The sequence below is a fragment of the Episyrphus balteatus genome, chromosome 2, assembly GCF_945859705.1.
Source record: "Episyrphus balteatus chromosome 2, idEpiBalt1.1, whole genome shotgun sequence".
Taxonomy (NCBI): domain Eukaryota; kingdom Metazoa; phylum Arthropoda; class Insecta; order Diptera; family Syrphidae; genus Episyrphus; species Episyrphus balteatus.
Window position 1 is genome coordinate 68,749,797 of NC_079135.1, and position 19,733 is coordinate 68,769,529.

General features: G+C 29.9%; 1 protein-coding gene across 2 annotated transcripts in view; it reads right to left on the minus strand.

Moving 5' to 3' along the window:
* The window catches only part of LOC129909831 (neurotrimin), a 137,977-nt gene that overhangs the window by 11,071 nt on the left and 107,173 nt on the right, over window positions 1-19,733 (minus strand). For both annotated transcript variants that reach the window (XM_055986938.1, XM_055986937.1), the window contains one exon: window positions 3,986-4,065. In XM_055986938.1, the coding sequence (XP_055842913.1) occupies window positions 3,986-4,061 (76 nt within the window). In that variant the 5' untranslated portion in view covers window positions 4,062-4,065. The remainder of the gene's footprint in view (window positions 1-3,985; window positions 4,066-19,733) is intronic.

A 19,733-nucleotide genomic window follows, 5' to 3' on the forward strand; every position in this document is an offset into this window, starting at 1 on the left:
AAAATTACTTATACATACATATTTTTATTAATTTGTATTTTATTTTAAGAATTGAGTGGAAGCAATTTAAACTATTTTATTGGTTTTCAGAATGAGTGAATCTTTGAGTGAAACAACCAATTGAAAACTACATTTGATTTTCTGAAAACCAATAGGTATGTTTGGCATGAATTTTATCTTAAACATATTGAATGAGTTATTTACAAGAAATCGCTTTCCTTCTCTAGCCCTATTTAGATTAAAACAAAATATTTTAAGAAAGAGTAGGTGTGTGGCTAACGCAGAAGGGCAAAGTCCTTCCAGCAAAGCCCCCTCTCCGATATTTGGTTGATTTGTTTGGGTTCCGAAAAGATGTCCCTTTTTTTGGCCCTACTCTTTTTTTTTAAGGACGAAGGCGCCGCACAGTGCGTCGATTGTATGGAGATGATGGAAAAAAATCAATTTTCAAAAACTAAGCTGAGTTTGCATACAAAGTTTATTGCAAATGTAATAACAACAAGTTTTACAAAGTTTAGCAAAATTTTCACGCCCCCTGCCACGCCCACTTCTTAATATGATTATTTATATCTAGAAAACGACATGCACGATTTGAATAAAACTGTAGAATTTTGATGATCGAGCTCAAAAATATAAAATGGTGTCGACCATATCCGCCCCCTGCCACGCCTACTTTTGTATAAATGATTTAATTCAGGAACTTGTAATTATAAAACTCGAAAAAAAAAAAATAAAAAAACGATATTTTTTGTGTTTGATAATTTTTTTTAATATTTAAATTTTATTCTTGTGAAGTTAATATGAGCTGTTAATACCTATATTAAAGTGCACAATTAAAAATGGTTTTTCAATTTTCTGTATCCGATGAAGATGATTGATTATCGTCATCGTCATCACAATTAATTATATATTTTTTGATAGTGTCATCGTAAATTTTGGGCTTTCTTTTAATTTTTCTTTGCGATGAAATAAATGGGTCTGACAATAATAATAAGTGATTTAAAACGTCTTTGCAGTTATTTGTTCTTGAAGATTTCCTTGAATGATTAAGCCTGGTTCGGCGAAAAGTCTTATGCAAGCCTTCAAGAGCTTCCTCAGACAATTGACCAATGGGTATCGGTATATGAAAGCTTTTCATTACATCTACACTATGAAAAAATAGTTTGTGCAATGTACAAGGCATATAATACCATCCATATAAATTCAAATAAAGTGTACGTGTTTCATGGATGAGTACATCAAAATTTTCAAAATGTATTTCAGCACCTGTTGCCATTACTCGTAATATTACACTTAATTTTTGAATCAAAGTTTGGTCGATTTTTGTGATTTCGGAACTTTTCTCAGGATTAGAAAAAAATGTCCGAGCAGTGTTGCCATCGTTTGATGAACCAAAGCCTTGCTTTGGTTGGTCAACATTTAGTCCCATTTTTGTTTTGAATTCCATCTGAATGCGTTTTTTTTCTATTTCGAAAAGAGTTTTGTATTCCTCTCCTTGGACTCGCCATTTTTTAAAGGGCAGCCTATAAGCAATGTGCAACATACATTCAAACGACCTTATCCAGAGATGGAGAGTTGAAAGACCGAAACGATAGTTTTCTTCGTTTGGTTGTTTCTCATAACATTTGGCTGTATTCATTTCGCTCGGGAGTGCTCCGCAAATATAGCATTTAGATGATGAATTTGTTCCGGATAAGACATTGCACACACTTCCATCAACCATGGTCATATAAAACTCGAAAGAAACATTGCAGATTTGTCCTGCTATCATTTCGGTATGGTCATAAAGGCTCATTATTTTTTCTTGCATATTTGTCTCCTCCCGTCTTACAAGATCGGAACACTCTTTTTTAAATAAAAATTTCACGGGCCTACAATGTAATATTGATCCAGGACGATCATTTACCCAAAGAGAAACACCAGAATCGATATCGACCAATCTTAGAGGTACAAATGCTATAAGGAACAAATATTCGTCCGAATTTTTTAGTATTATCAAATCTTAGCTTATAAGCACTATGGTTGCCACTGCCATCAAAACCCCATTTGCAAATTAGTTTAGCTTTTGTTTCTCTACTCACTGTGACAGATTTGCAAATGCTTTTAACAGTTTTCTCCATAATATCCTGAAAATCAACTTCCGCTGAAGATTCCGTAACGTCGCATTTTGGAAGAATACCAGCCTTAGCTTTCCGTAATGCGTAAATACTTGGGAAGCAGTCCTTGTGCAGAGCATTCACGGTTTTTCTCAATACCTCATACTTTCGTTCTGTTAAGTCAAGGTCAAGATACAATGCAAGGGCTGCTCCCGGTGACAAAAACTGTTGCTCTGAATTTGAATTAGTGCTTGAATTTAATGCTGCTTGGTCTGTAGCATACTTTAATTCCTCGAGCGATCTTGTCCTTACCAAATCATGAACTTTTTGTTTTTTAGTTTTTTGGCAACACTCAACAAATTCTTTTTGCGGTCTCCCGCGCTTATTACTAAGGTCTTGGCTTGTCGATGCACTCATTAGAGTTAGGATGTTTTGGGGAAAGGAGTGAAAATTGTCAAGCCAGTCTTTATTCTTTTTTAAAAACCTATCACGTTTTCTGTGGCAACTTTGCCAACGTTTATTTATTTCCGAGCAAATTGTTGATGCGTGTTTTTCTACGATTTCTTGATCTTCAGGCTCTAAATTTGATTGTATATTTAGTTTTAACTCCATAAACTCCAAAACATCACGCACACGGGCTGTTGAGTTGGAAAACCAAACATCAAAAAGCTCCCTATTTGAACACATTCTGTAAAAAATACTTGTAAACAAACACTTGTTGCAAGAGAAAGCGCAGGCTGCTGCAAAAAAATCTTACTTTTTTTAAAAGGTATAATTGTGTACTACTTTTAAATAAAAACACTTTTTTCCCATCGGACCCCTCCAAAAATATATAGCTTATCGAAGTTAGTACTTAACACGCACAAAGAAGCTTAGATTTGGACTCTCAAAAAAAATATAAATTTACATGCAAAAAAAAAATAATGCAGTTAGAATAATAATATTTTCTCTCCTGAATATGAATCTAGCAAAAAAAATATCATATGTTCTTTTTTTCTTCAACAAATGCTCTTTTGAGCATTAACGAAAAATCTTACTCTCATTTTTTGTTTTTTTTTATTGATCTTCTGAGCATCTCTGACGACAGAAGATTGAACTTTATCATAAATTAACTGTTGATTCATTCACTCAGACTAATTACCTTGAATTTGGCATACTTGCTCCACATTTTTGGCAAATTTTTTTTTTTGATTTTTTTCCACTAGTCGCCGCACTGTGCGCCGCCACAAAAACGGGGCCACCAAAAAACCGTTGTTCAATTTATTTTGAACTTCACAACAAACAAAAAACTATCTAATATTTATTTTTAGGCACTTTTCAAAAATCCAAAAACACAACCCCGTTAGTATATCCAGAAAAATTTTTTTTTCTGGATTTCGTAGTTTTTACACAAATTTGCTTATTTTCAAAAAAAAGCCGAACTTTCAACATTCACTGAGAATTAAAAACTATCGGTGCTATTTATTAGAAATATGGCGCATTATTTCGATAAAGCAATTCTTAAAGATTATGTGAAGCTTCAAAAGAATAAAAATATGTTTTTTTTACAGCTTTTGGGCGATCTTTTTCGGTTTGTTACAGAAATGTCACATCGGGCTACAAGGGGTTAAGTAACTTTGTGGAAAATGAAATGTAGTTGAATTATAATTAAAGGTGTCTAGACAAAAAGTCAGAGATAAAGCCAACCTTGCCAATTGGGCATTTTTTTATGATTATGATGATGCATTTCTCTTAAGCTTCCATTACCATAGGTATTTTACAATTTCACTCAGTTTCCATTACCATTTTGAAACAAAACAAAAATAAATGGAAAAAAAAAAATGAAAAAAAAAACTGTAAAAGAATAAGACCCAGTCCATAATAAATTACATTAATAAATTTGATAAACTTACGTGGTGTTGTTGTTGATCTTGCAATAGGAATGGCTGGATAGAATATTGCCATTATACAAAGAAGCCTAAGAACCATGATGCTGAAAAGAAACACAAATGTACAACATTATTATTCGTTTGAAAATCTAAAATATTGAAAGAAACATTAAAATTGATGATCTTGTGCCAAAATCGTTGCAGCTCCATTTTTTAAATTTAATCCAATTATTGCTATACTTACAATAATTGCTAATATTTTTTTATTTAACCTAAAACTTGATTAAAAAATGTGGAAATATTCAATTTTTTTTTAAATCAAGTTTAAGGTTAAACAAATTAAAGAGATATTTTAGTGGATTTGTCGTACATATTTTTAAAAAAATTTTATTATGAAGGATTACATTTCTATTTGAGAGACAGACCCTCTTAATGAGTTCCACATATTTTTCAATTTGTAAAAAATAAGAGGCAAGGGATTGTTGAACTCTTTTAAAATTTACTGGAAATCTACCACACAACCTAAATTTGAATATATGAAAATATTGAGTTACAGTTAAGGATAGAAAATGTATATTCAGTATATGAGATTGAAGAGTACTTTGAATGCTTTCTTATCTTAGAATTCCATTTTATTCCTTTATCAAATCATATTCCAAGAACTCTATCGGTTTATTTATAGCCAGGATACATGCATTTCTTAAACCTTTCGTCAAATAAAGGTATATTTTCAAAATCTCTGATCGAATTTCTACCACAAATCTTTAATTCGATTTAAATTTAAAAGTAGATGCTATTCTGCATTGAAATTCAATCAATGAAAAGGGATGAATACCAGTTTTCTGCTTTGTTGCCTTTCATAGGAAAAAAAACATATAATGCAGGTAACATGGCATTGGATGACAAAGAAGGGTTCATATTGAACCTAACCTAAATGCAAAATAATTCTATGAATCGAAAATTCAACTTATGACGTATCTAATTAAATTGATTAATTCAATATTTGCTGTAAATTTATAGTTCTAAGAAAAATTGTACAGATTGGTAAATTTCGGTTCAGTATGAGTAGTATAGTACGAGAGCAAAAATTAATACGAATACTTTTATAATCGATATCGGAGCTGAATTTCAACATCCACAATACACATTTATGTAAAGTCACATGAAATCCCTTTATTGGCTTTTTGCAAAGCCGATTGCAAAGAGAAAAAAACAGAGGAAAATGTGATGTGGAAGTGAACAATTTATGTTTTTAAAATATGATTGTACATGACATATTATTGCAATGTTTTTTTTAATGCTTGATCAAAAAATCCAAGCATCACGATATGCCTATCCAAATATTTTGTAATCTTTTTTTTTTTTTATACAATGATGAATTTCAATACAACAATTAAACATTAGGAAAAAACTAAATTTTTCGTATCACCTCACCATATATAACTTAAAAAAAAAGAGATAAAACAGGAGGTTTTGTAGAGTTTTACATAATATTATAGAGGCTTAAATACGACAATACTAATAATAAAAATTCATGAATTAATTTTTGAAGGATTTCGATACGAATTTTTGCTATCATTCTTCTAATAATTTTGTATTGTTTTTATATGTTAAGCGAAGTAAGCGATTACAAAACAATTTACATATGTTTGTTGATTTAATATATCTTTTAAACCTAAACACTAAACAGATTAGGTAGATTAGTTAGATTACTAAATTTTTGTTTGCATTTGAATGTATATAAATATTTTTTTAAATTTTAATCTTGGCCCTTAGGGAATTTTGCCAGTTGTGATGATTCTTATTTGAAAAATGTATGTACATATACATATATAATAAATAAATAAAATAAAGTTGCCCTCATTCAATTCTACAAAGCATATGTAAGCTGAGCTTACCAAACGACGGGAATTATTAACATCTCGCAAAAACTCATCTTTCCTAATATTTTACATACCTATCATGATTGAAGACGATAATTTTAAAATCAAAGTAGAATGACGTTAATTTTAATTGATTTTTAGTCATAAAACAATTTTGAAAAACAGTAGGTAGGTACCAATTTAAAAAAACAGAAAAAATTGGCAGCCTTTTGGGATCGATCCTTTAACTCTTGGGTTATCAGTAAGTGCTTTACCATTTGGCTATCTCATAGTTAAAAATAAGCGTGATAAAATTCAATTAAAACTTAAATCTGACAAAAATTTTAAAATTCGTTTGCGTTGTTTCAACTACAATTTAAAGATGTTTCATGTAAGTTCTTCAGAATTAAATCAACGTTGACCATATTACATTTTAAGTTGCATTTTCTCCCGCAGTTAACCCAATAATTTTCCACGAATTCGATTCTAGAATTATTGACGACCTTCAAAGAACGTTGTGAACAGGAACCTTGTAGATCGAAAAATATCTCCGAGTAATAGATAGTGGCTATAAGCAAATGTCAAATAGGTAATCTAAATGCAGTCAAAAATTACTATGCAGCACTGTTTTAAGCAAACTCAATAATGTGAACATACAACGACATCAATCAAATATATAAAATCGGATATTTTTTTAAACCTTCGACCGTGTTCATATTATATGCAGGGTTTGTAGAAAGAGTCAATATTTCTCTACACTTTTTAACCTGTAGAGCAGGGTGGTCCAAAAAATATTTGTATCGATATTTTGGCGGGCCACCCACTTAATTTGTTCCACTTATCTATAACATTAACGTTGTGAAATTTCAAGTCGCTACCTTAAGCGAAAGAGGGTGCTGATAACAGTTCAATGTTTAGGTTTTATACGCAATTTTGTTTTTTTTTTTCAGTTTTGTTTTCAAAAGTTAATATTTTATTTTAATTTTACCTGACTTTATTAAACATACATATTAAAAAAATTTTTTAAAAATGTGAGCAATAAATTAAAAACAGTCATTAATAAGCAAAAAGTTCAAATAGAAAGTCCTCTACAAACAAACGTGTGTGCTATTGATGAAATTTACCTAAAAGTGGTACCAAAAATTATTATTTCGATATTTTTTCAGAATAAGTACAACAACTTTCAAGCAATTTTTTACTTTTTTCAAATTTTTTTTTTTACTTTTTCCAAACAAAAAAAAAATACAATTTTTCAATATCGATCAGCATCCCCTTCTATATGAGGTAGGAGGCTGAAAATTCAACAGTATGATACCAATAGGATATCGAACCAAACTAAAGGGTGGCTCGACCACTTTTTGAAAATTTTATTTTTCCCATAAAGCGTGGACCCAGAGAGTATTGCTTTACGACCGGTGAAGAAGTTCACGTACAAAATGTACGAGAATCTCTTTCACACAGTGACACCAGCTGGTTTTACATAAATAACAAAAAAAAAAAAAAAAACACAGGACACAGCTAATATTAGAACATCTTCCATCGTGAATTCTAGGTTTTAAAACTGTTTTCAAAAAATTTATGGATGCTTCTGTTTCGGAACATTACAGAATCATGTGTAGCATTTGTAGCATTACAGCTTTATTTAATGCCAACAGACTTAACAACCTTCATCTGTAATTGATGAAATGTTTAACACTTTCTGTAGCAGAAGCAGGAACTTATAGAAAAGTCTCTTAAAATATTAAATATGTACTGTACATATGTACATATATAAGATGTTTTCACTATGATAATTATTTGTTGCTATAAATTTCTACCTTTTCAATTTATATATTTTTAATTAAAATAAAAAGCATTAATAAATCGTAATTTTTTATAAGAAAAATTAAAAGTCCCATTTATTGAGAAAGATTATTTCCATCATGCAAAAGTTTTTTTTATTCCCACAAGAACAAAGAAACAAATTTCAGATGAAAAAAAAAAAATTATATTCAAATCTTAAGAACCGTTCTACAATCCCTTTCTTAAAACAACCGTAATCTCCTATCTATGTAAAGTATGTATGTGTATAAGGTGGCAATGCAGATAAACCTTTTTAAAGTCTTTTTTGGAATTCTGTTTGTGGTAGTTAATGAGTTAAATGAGTGAAGGGTGGTAAGGTGGAAAAGGTTATGGAAAGATATTTTTAAGTAAAAACCTACTATACCTACCTACTTTTGATAATTTTTCTTTTTGTTTTAAAGCGATTAAAAAATGTTCTTCTTAGAATTTTTTTTAAGGTTAAAATGAATATAAAGAGAGTTTGATCAACAAAATTCTTCCAACATCAATGTGTTTTTTTTACACTCACCTAGAACCACCCAACTTTTACCCCATCATTTTTCATAATTAATTCGATTAATTAGTAAAAGAAGCACAGCCATAGACTTTACCCAAGTGTTTTGAAAAGCAGTTCATATATACAAAAGGTTTATGTAATGTACATTCATTTGATGGAAATAATTTTTTAATTAAATGCACTAATTGAAATCTAAATTGATTTTTTTGCTATCGTATCTCTCATCAAATGATACAATAAATGAAATAAAATGAATGCATCTGTCAATATTATAATGATTTGCTAAAAACAACCTTTTCATGCATTATGTTTTTTTTTTTTATAAAAACGGATGTCAAGCGGAAATCAAATATTTCCAGGTATTATCATAACTAATTAGTTTTATTTTAGAGGTAACATCTGTATCCTAATCAATTTTAGATAATTTTTTTGTATAAAAGGAATGCGGGTTTTGGTTTTAAATATGTATGTGTTTAAGTTTTTTTCAAATTAATTTTATTGCTTTGGGAATTTGCAATTTCTAATATAAAACAATTATTATGGATACCATATGGTTTTCAATTTAAAATAATATTATTAAAAATTAGCTAGATATCATATGAATTTCAATATTGTGAATTAAATAAATTGAATTTTTTTTTTCTACTAAAATTTATGCAAAGCAATGTGGGCTACAAGTAAGAGTCAATATCTTCCCGGAAGAATGGGATAGGAATTTTTATATCCATTTATGGGTTTTCCATTCTAGCACTAATTTTGATTTTGCCCATAACTATAGAAGGGTTTCTCTGAACTATAAATATAAGCTAACATCCTGACTACCAACCTGACACATTATGCATGTTTTTAACCTCAAAAAAAACAAGCAAATTTTAATGTTTTGGTATTAACATTGAAAATTATCAGGCATTAGTTTATTATCCAGTTTAAATTAATGTTTTGTATTTTAATAGCATTTTCAAATAGTTTTATGGAAAAAATTGATTGTAATGAATAATGATTATTATTAAATGGGTGGCATAATTTAAAAATTTTTTGTTGGTAAAAAATCTTTAACCGAGTAAAAATGGAATTCCGCCGCACCAAACCGCTGCACCACGTCCGCACCTTGATCAAACATTTTTAAACCGCTACACCACCGCTGAACAACGTCCGCATCATTTCATTTTGAAAAAATGAAAAAAATATGAAACAAATTCGCTGCACCACTGCCGCACCACGTCTGCACCATGATCAAAAATTCTATTCTCGTACTTATACAAATGTTTAAGTCGTCTTCAAAGTTATTTTGACTTCAGCACCAAATTGCTAGTTCGTTCAAACATGACTTGGTGGTCGAGGCGTTGGACTTCTAGCTGAAAGTGCTCTGGATACTCGGGTTCGAATCTCCTTCGCGTCTGTAGTATTTTTTTATTTTTCAATAATCCAAAATTATGTATCATGATGCAGCGAATTTTTCATAAAAAATAAAATGGTGCGGTCAGGATTTTTTCTATTTTTTTCTTTAATTTTCTATTTTTACATGGGTTATGTTATATTTAAAGTACTAGTACGTAGTAGACAAAATGCTGACATGCAACTTCTTTATCATTGTTCTTTAAAGAATAATACTGGAACATAGCTCGACGAATGATGCGGTATTGTGTTAGTAGTAGATGTCATGCCATGTCATCAGCATAAGAAAGAATTTGAATGGAATTTAAAAACGAAATTTTCCCTGGTATTGACTTTTGAGTTCACTCTATTGCTTCAAGAAGAATTTGATTTGCTTGTTGACTTTGAAGTAGCAGCAAGATATTTCCATGGTCAGATAAGTAGTTGAGTGTGTCCTTGTCAACGCTATCCTAGATGACTTTAAAGCCACCGACAAAGAGTTGTTGTAATATCGATTTTAAAATATTATTTTGTTCCACAGGCTGTCAGTGCGAATATTTAATTAATGGTTTTTCTCATTTTACAACGCAGGCAATGTTAGGCTGGTACTCAAAAAAAGTCGACAAATTATATTTCGATGTTAAAAAGACTTATAATTCTGCAGTCTAGACCGTCAATCACATAAGTGATTGGGCAAATGCCTGGCACGAATTCCAGCATGATAAATTTGATTGACACGTAGAACCAAACAGCCTGAGTTGGCAGCAGGTTTTCCGACCGTCTCGTCAAGCCAAAGATGTCCTCTTTTAAAATCATCCCATTAAATCCACCAGGAACAACCTTTTCACCATCCTTCGGGCTATTATCATACCAATTTATTGAGTGCGTTGTCGAATAATTCCTGATATAATTCATATCCCGTCTTTTGTAAATTTTTTTGTTTATTTTAATTTTTGTTAAATTTTTTAGCAAGAGTTTCGTATGAATGAAACAATATATAATCTGCGTAAAATGTTCTGTGAAGTCCATTTATGAATATAAAATTCAATCGAAATGCGGAAGTAATATTTCTGTCTGAACGCAGCCCGAGGGTGTAAAAAAAAAAAAACTGAAGTCGAAACGCTACATGAGCAAAAATTTGGATTATTATTTCTTTTTTGCCTGAAGCTGAATATGAAGATTCCTGATCCGTCAATTTTACTTGGGGTTTATGGAGGGCAATGGACAGACGGAAACCACTTTTCTGGACTTTTAAATAACTGAATTTTGAGTTTGAACAAAACTTCGTATCATTTTGTTTACATGAAACCAACCCTGTGTAAAGCTATAACAAATTTAAGCCCATGAAAAATCCCATATTTAAATTCGTCCTGTTCTTTTAGACTATATACGGGTATAACTCAAAATGTTCATGAACTTTTTGTTTGTCTTATCCCAACAAATATAAGTTAAGGTTCACAGACTTTATATAAAATTTAAAAAAAAAAAAAAAAATAATCAATTTTATCTAAACAGGCAAATAACCAAAAACTCAATGGTTTCAAATTGAAATAAACAAAAACTTGATTGTTGATCTTTTTGTTGCCCCAAACGCAATTTAATTTCAAAGTAAACAATAGTTTATTAAAACTTTTCCTAACCAAAGCTATCAACACTCCAAGCAACAGTCAGAATACCTAGCTAGTGCATATTGTGGGTAGGTGTTAAATGTCTGTCAAGCAATTCGACGAACACAAACATAATAAAACTAAATTAAAATTATGTAAATAGGTGAAAAAAAGTTCAAATCTAAGGTAAAGGGGTGTAGTTACTGGTATATCCTTTCTGTTTACTAAGGAAAAAGTTTAATAAAATGTAAGATGTTTCGAAAATTGAAATGAACAAAAATAATATTCAAAGATATATAAGATTGGCAAACTCAAAAAGTATATTATTACCCCAGGGAGAGGTTTATATATGTGAGAAAAGTGAGAACTGCTTTCTTGTTTTTTTTTTTTATGTAATTTGGGGTGGATCTGGTTCTGGATATATGTTATTATATCTATCCCCTGATGAATGAATGAAAAGACGAGATTTGAAAGTTTAAAAAAGTTGATTAAATAAGAAGTGATAAGTGGTGATGAATCAAGGTGTTCTAATTTAGTGACAGCTATAAAAGTGAAATAGAAAATTTATACATTTTGACAATTTTTAGAAATGTGCCAACATTTTGTTTAAAATGAATAAACAGTTGTTTCTCATTTCAATAAATATTTCATATACACGAAAATTAATTAACCCTCAGTAGGCACACCTCTTTTTTGTGACGTGATAGGCACACGGGTGCGAATTTGGTTTATACTTTTCATGTAGAACTTTTTTCGGTGACAATATTTTATAGAGAATCAAGTATGAAATTGATGTAGGATATTCCGAGGAATTCGAATATTGTATTCACAATTCCGAAAAAAAATATTTTCACCCTTATAAAGAGACTTTTTTGTGACCACTTTTTTGAAAAATCGTAATTTTTTTATTTTTGTCCTGCCAAATTCGCACCCGTGTGCCGACAGAGGGTTAATTTAAGGCGCGATGAACTCGTATCAAGCTTAAGTTTAGTGACTTAAATTTTCTATCTGATTGAAATAATATAGGACCTATAATCTTCTAGCAGTTCTGAGCAGCCAATAATGCAAAATAAGGTTATATATGTACTTAAGTCTTTTAATGGTCTTTTTGTTAATGCTTTCGTGTTTTTCTATTTTTTGTAATTTAATATTTCACCTAATTATATTAATAAATAAATAAAATTATTCATAATTTTAATACTAGAATTAAATTGCAAGAGGTGTTATAGACTGGATTTGATCTAAGATTCTTGGGCGTAACAGTAGGTCACACTTACATTAAGGCTACAGTAGCCTTGATTAAAAAAAAAAAAAACAAATTGGGATTGGGAACCAGTTGGTATGCTCTTTTTAAGGAATTATTTAAAAACACACAGAACTAAAATTTTCAAAAAATCAATCGAAAAACCGATTTTAAAAAATTTTAAACTTTATTAGAAATCCAAAAATGCATTTTTTTGATAATTGTGTTTTTTTTTACTAACCATAAACGTACAACACTTATCTTTACACAAGAACGAAAAAGAATTCAAAATGTTGTTTTATTTCATTTATAATCTAAATATTTCAATGAAAAAATAGTAAGATGTAACGTGTAGTGTTACATCTGCCTATATTTTCATAAAAAAAAAAATTTCTCTGATCTGGATGTGCGAATATGTTAATCATATAGTTTTTGGATCGCTGAATCCAGATTCGAAGTCAATTTTGCCCTATCACGTCAGGTTTCTGAGATATCCTCAAAAAAATGTAAAAAAAAAAAAAAAATAAATTTCTTATCTAGGGTTGCGTCTAGGTTTTTCATATAGTTTTTGGGTTGCTAAAACCCGAATTCGAACTCTATTTTTCCGTATCACGTCAGGTTTTTGAGATATCCCCAAAAAATGTCAGATAAGAACTTTTGTTTGAGTTTAGACATTTTTTGAGGATATTTCAAAAACCTGACGTGATACGCCAAAATAAACTTTGGGTTCGGTTTCAGCGACCCAAAAACTATATGAAAAATTTATTCGCAACCCCAGATAAAAACTTTTGTTTTTTTGGTTTTGACATTTTTTTGAGGATATTTCAGAAACCTGACGTGATAGGGCGAAATTGACTTCGAATCTGGATTCAGTGATCCAAAAACTATATGATTTACATATTCGCACATCCAGATCAGAGAAATTTTTTTTTTGTTTTCGTGACATTTTATGGGGTTATCTCGAAAACCTGACGTGATGGAGCAAAACGGACTTCGGATTCGGTTTCAGCGACCCAAAAACTATATGAAAAATTTAGTCGCAATCCCAGGTCAGAACTTTTATATTTTTTTGTGTGGCTGCCCTACTAACAATTTTGCTTCTATAATGCTTTAAAGAAGCAACAATTGCATCTGTAAAGCTTTATGTAACCAAAATTGTTTGTCGGGTGTGTAATCATTCTGTGAGGCGCGTACTATTACACGATGCCTCTTGAGTCAAGGACTCAAATTTGGCATTTATCTTTTGAATTAAAATTTGTTGTTGTTGTATTGCACCAAGAAGCTAAAAGAAATGTGAGGGAATGATGAAAAAAGAAAAAGTGGAAAAATAAACGTCAAAAAAGAGTCTCGGATTCACGACCCACGACTCTCCGGTCGGATAATTTTTTTCTTTCATCTTTTTTCTCTTTTGCACTCATTTTTTTTTTTAAAGAGTCGCGCCTCTTGAGGCTTCATGTAATTGCTGACAAATTCTTATGTTCTTTCAAGAGAGAAAAGGACGAAAATAGATTTCATTGGTATCAAAAGTGTTTACAAAAGATTGGACCTTAGAAATAGGCTCGATTTTAATAGAATTCGATTTTAACAAAAAAATTCATGGTAATAAAACAAACATCTTACTTCTAAACTTAGATAACTAAAACAATGAAAGTTAACCATAGTTTACATGCGATCTTAAAACAACGCACCAATGTGAACCCACCTTAATGTTTTTTGATTTTCGCTGAATGCTTTCATTCATTCATTCAGTCATGAATGACATTTCATTCCAGTCGATTGGAAATTTTCCAATAGATATTCCAGTTGTTTTTGTTTTTTTTTTTTATTTTGTATCGAATTTTAATTTGTTTAATTTCGTTATTTCGGTTAAAAAAAAGTAAAATAAAAAGTGATTCTGCACATCTACGCGTCATTCTCTTTCGTTCGGTGTATAATTTATGCCCCTTCGGTTTTTGGGGGCCCGGTAATTGGTACCACAAAAACCATGCTCGCCGTTTAATTATATGATGATGATGATTGTATTATTTCGTAGTCTGTAGAGTATTGTAACTCGATTGATGAAAAATAAAAAAAAAATTAAAATAATTTTTAAACACAATTAATTACAAGCAAACTTACAAGTATAAATACCGAAAATCGTTCATACCTGAACGACTTGTATTTAAAAGTTAAAAATTGATCATTTAAAAAAACGGTTTGGTTTGATAAAAATTATTTGTCAACTGTAGAAAAAAAAATTATTATTTCTATCTTGGTGACCTCAATCCAGCTTATGATTTAAATTATAGGAATAAAAGTTACGCATACGCCTCAGTGAACCACCGAAAATTAAGAACATTTTAGGAGTGGGGTGGTACGAATTTTTATACTCATGTATGGTTAGATATTCACATTATTTTGTCAAATTCGGCCGTCTGGCAGGTTTTTTTTTCAGCCGGAGGATTGGGGTGGGCGTTTTTCAACTTAACCAAACGAATGATATACCAAAATATCAGAAAAACTTTCCTGATTGAAAAATGTGGATCAAAGACGTATATCTTCATATTTATGTGCATTTTTGCACTCTCTACTCCCAAAAATTGCTGCCGGCTCTTGGTTTAAATTTCTCTGTCTAATTCAAACAGTTTTACGATAGTAAAAAAGTGCACCTTAAACTTGTTACCGACAAAGTATATGTACATTAGGGTGTCCGTTATTTCCCAACGTGATGTTTTCGGGGGTGACACCCCCCAGATCGAAAGTTTAGGGCCTAAATACGGGGAATTTAGCAAAAAAAAAATTTTGGGGGTCATTAACCCGTGCCTCTAAGGTCATACTTTCCCCATACAAATTTGTATGGGAAATTTTTAACTCATACATAAAATTTTTTTTCTCTCGAGTTAAATCATCTATTTTTAAAATGTTTGTTGATTCTGGTTGGAAAATAGTTCCTTTAAAAGATTACATTCAAAATTTCCCGTTAAAAATTTTTTTTATATTTTATTTCGGTTTTTGAAATTATTTGCTGTTTTCGTAGTTTTTGCTTTCACCTATCACATAATTTTAAATGCAGTTTTATTGGTTTTTAATTCTTTTCAAATATTGCATTCAAAAATTTGTGTATAAATCAAAAATTTTAATTTTTTTTTATTTTTTTTGAAATTTTTGCCGTTTTTATACGTTTAAATTTATTTTTCTCGAACTACAAAAGATATGTTTACAATATTTTTATTGAATTTTGTTTAAAAATTATTCACCTAAAAAATTACATCAAAAAAGTTGCAAACAAGAAAGGGTAAAGTATTTAATAATATTTTTTTATAAAAAGGCAAAAATTTCCAAAAAAATTTTCAAAAAATTGAAATTTTTGATTTATTCACAAATTTTTTAATGCAATATTTGAAAAGAATTAAAAACCAATAAAACTGCATTTAAAATTGTGTGATAGGTGAAAGCAAAAACTACGAAAACAGCTAATAATTTCAAAAACCGAAATAAAATATAAAAAAAATTTTTAACGGGAAATTTTGAATGTAATCTTTTAAAGGAACTATTTTCCAACCAGAATCAACAAACATTTTAAAAATAGATGATTTAACTCGAGAGAAAAAAAATTTTATGTATGAGTTAAAAATTTCCCATACAAATTTGTATGGGGAAAGTATGACCTTAGAGGCACGGGTTAATGACTCCCAAAAAAATTTTTTTTGCTAAATTCCCCGTATTTAGGGCTTAAACTTTCGATCTGGGGGGTGTCACCCCTGAAAACGTCACTTTGGGAAATAACGGACACCCTAATGTACATATGTAATTATGATTGCACAACCACGGGTTTAATGCTAAACTATTTCAATGTTTGTAAATAAAAGGGAGAATATACATAAGTGTCACTTTTCTCATTGACATTATAATTTATAATCCATGTAAACTACACAAATGTATGGTAGTTTCCTTCACTTAATTATGGCTCGTGTGCTTTTATTCTTGACTTTGACCTGACCTTTAATAAGTTTCTAGAGAGTATCTTGTTGGATATTAATTATATACCATCGTGAATTTATATGTTTTTTTTTTTTCATAGAAAACGAGCTTTGCTTTCTTCAAGATAAAAAGTTAATATTTGAAGTAGGTTACTTTAGAATAAATCTTTTTGAAAAGACATTGTAAAGAGTTGCTTTATTTTTATTTTCCATTTTGTTAATGTATTGTAAATATGAGTACCTACATGTTGAAGTAGTTTCTTTTCAGTTTTTCTTTAAATGAGAATTTAAGAGTATGTTTTAAGTCACACCGAAATTAATTAAATAATTTAATTAAGATGTATGCAAATGTCGAGACATCAATCAAATATGACATAATGTGATAATAATAAATGAGTAAGTAGAGGGGTTTATATATGTACATACACCATTTGTTTTACAGATTTTTGTTTTGTAAATGTCAATCGAAATATTTATAAGATGTAAGAAAATAATTTACTCATTCATGACATTGGGTCATATGCATAAAAAATAGTAAATGTTTTTACTTGAAAAATTGTAGAGTATGAACTTTTTTATTCACATTTTGTGCATATCAAACCTAGTTTACACTTATTAATTTCATATTGCTAGTATTTACTATTTTTTATGCATACGGGCCATTATCAGAATGCGAAGAAATTGGGTGCAGCAATTTTGTTGTATGTGCCTGCCTATCTCTTTCATCTACTACATAATAATTGGAAAGATTTTCTTCAAACTTGGTACTCAAAGGTCGTACTTAAAATTGAATTTATTAAGGCCCTTAAAAAAGGTATGCATATTCAAAATTCAATAGTGAAAGCAAAACTAGTTTTCTTATTAATTTCTCAAAATTTCGGCAAACGAAAATTCTAAAATGGATGGGGAGGGAACTACAAAATATTATTAATTATTTTTATCTTTACAAGAATTCATTTCAAATTTTATGGTTTTAGAGGAGTAACTAAAGCTCAAAAAAATGGTAATGTTAAGGAACCCGGCCGAACAGCACCTATTTTGATGATCTTGTTTTCAAACGTTGCGCTGGTAATTAAAAATACTTTAACCTCTATGAGTCAAAAATTGTCGCTGTTGCCGTATTGTGTTTTTAAATTTAAATAAAGATTTTTGTAAATAAAAATAATTTTTTCAAAAATTTTGTTTAAATTTCATAAACTAAATTATAACAAACGATTGTAAAAAAAAAATCTTAAACGATGGAAGATTATACTTCTAATTTTGTTTTTAGTAACATAGAAATTTTTTTTAATTTAATTTAATTTAGGTAATTTATGTTGGCAATTCAAACAAAAAAATGTTTGTTCCCAAAAATCTCAATTTTAATTTCAAAAACCAATACGGCAACATCGGCCGTATGTTATTTAGTAGGTTTTTTAAATAAAATTAATATTAAAATGAAATGAAGTTCACTTTAAATTTAAGAGAATTTAAGGGAATTCCACTTATTTTAAGGGAATCATATTGTTTTAAGGTGGCAACATCTTATTTTAAGGTGCCCTTTTTTCTCCGTTACATGAAATGTTTAAAATAGTCAGTGAGAACAGTTTTTACTCTCACACCTTTTCCCTTTCATCTTTAGAACTTTAAGTAAATCGATTTGAAAAATGAAGTGCTCCTTATTTTTTTTTTTTTTTCATTATAATGTAATTTCGTCAATTTATACAAGTCTTTTCTTTGAATTTTCTATTTAAGAACCTCAGTTATATTTTTTTATGAAAGCCTAAAAAACTCCCCAAATTGTTTTAATCATAAAAATACACGTTTAATTACGTTAATCACCACCATTTCGTAAAAAGGGTTATCAAGTTCAAAAAAGTGTTTGTTAACAATCTTTGGTTTCCCTAAAATATGTATACATAGGAATCTAAGTAAATCCCCGAGTTCCCAAGCAACCCATTCTATTCAAAAATTTAAACTTCTTAAAACCTCCAAAAACGCGTTCCTATTTTATATGATTTATAATCAAGCACAAAATTGTTAAAGTGTCTGATTGCAAACACCTTTAAGGCGTTTAAAGATGGCTGCATTGCCATTGCCATCATTTCATCGCAAAAACTCGTTAACCAACAAAACCGCAACCCTTTTAGTCGTTTTAGAATAACTTTTCTCCGCATGCTAAATTAAGCTGGAATGGGTGTCTGTATATTTAGTTCACAAAAGAAAAAGAAAAACATCCTCTTCGCTTCTTAAATTTTGCTAAAAAGGTTTTGCTGGGCGTGCAAGCTAATTTTAAAACTCTTGCCATTTCCACAGAAATATGTAAATACCATAACGTCTTAACCCGATGTTTGTGGTTTCTCACCTCACATCTACTCCTTCCTCGACTTTGATGATTGTTATTTGGTCAATGTGGTTTTGTGTTCAAGTCGGGATGACTCCACCTACAACATCTACTACATCTCATCCTAGATCGTATATCCTGGGAATCTACAGTTTAATATATACGACACTCTGTTGGCACTCTATTTCCCTTCAAATGGTACATAATTGATGTAAATTAAATGATGTAATTTAAATGAAAGTCAAATGATGTTGATTATTTTCAAAGACTGAAATAATGTCGGTTGGGGTTTAATAAAATATATTCGAATATATACACAAATAAAATATAATATCTAAAGCTGTTGGGTTTCCAGTTGATTGTATTTTTTTTTTTCATTTCGATTTCATTTGAGGTTTATGTGAATGAGTTAGTTTGCATATGTTATTTCTGTCCTTAAATTTATTCAAAACTTTTGCTTTGCATAAATTCGGTTTTTGGCGGAAAGAGGAAAGTTTAATGAATTTTCTTGAGAATGAGGAATGTTCGTGTTTTTTTATTTTTAATAGAGGAAGGTATAGGTATGAAAGCAAAAAATGGAGGTTAACTATGAGGACGTGTTGTCTTCAAGATTTTAAATTACTTTGGAAAAGTTTTGCGGAAAAAAAGATTTATCACTAGAGAGGATGAGGACCATGAATTTTTTGTTTATCATCAATTTAAACCTGTGCTATAAACCTATATAGGAAAATCGATTATTTGGCTAGTCACGAAGTACAGGAAGTAGCTATAGAAAAAAGGATTTAGGGTAAAAAAGCTTTTCTTTTTTTTTAAAGGTTGGTTGTATGTATTTGAAAGTTTTTTAGTTATTACGCGTGATACAATCTATTCGGTTTACTACCTAAACCCAAATGATTTCCTATCGAGGTTATGTATAAATCTAAAAAAAAAACAAGTAACCCAAAATTAAACTTCCTGCTGAGTTCATTCTTACATGCGGCATATAGTCGATTGGGATGAAAAATGAGATAGCACAGCAAAAAAGTAAATTTTTTGTGGGTAAATGCAAAAAAAAAACACATTTAAA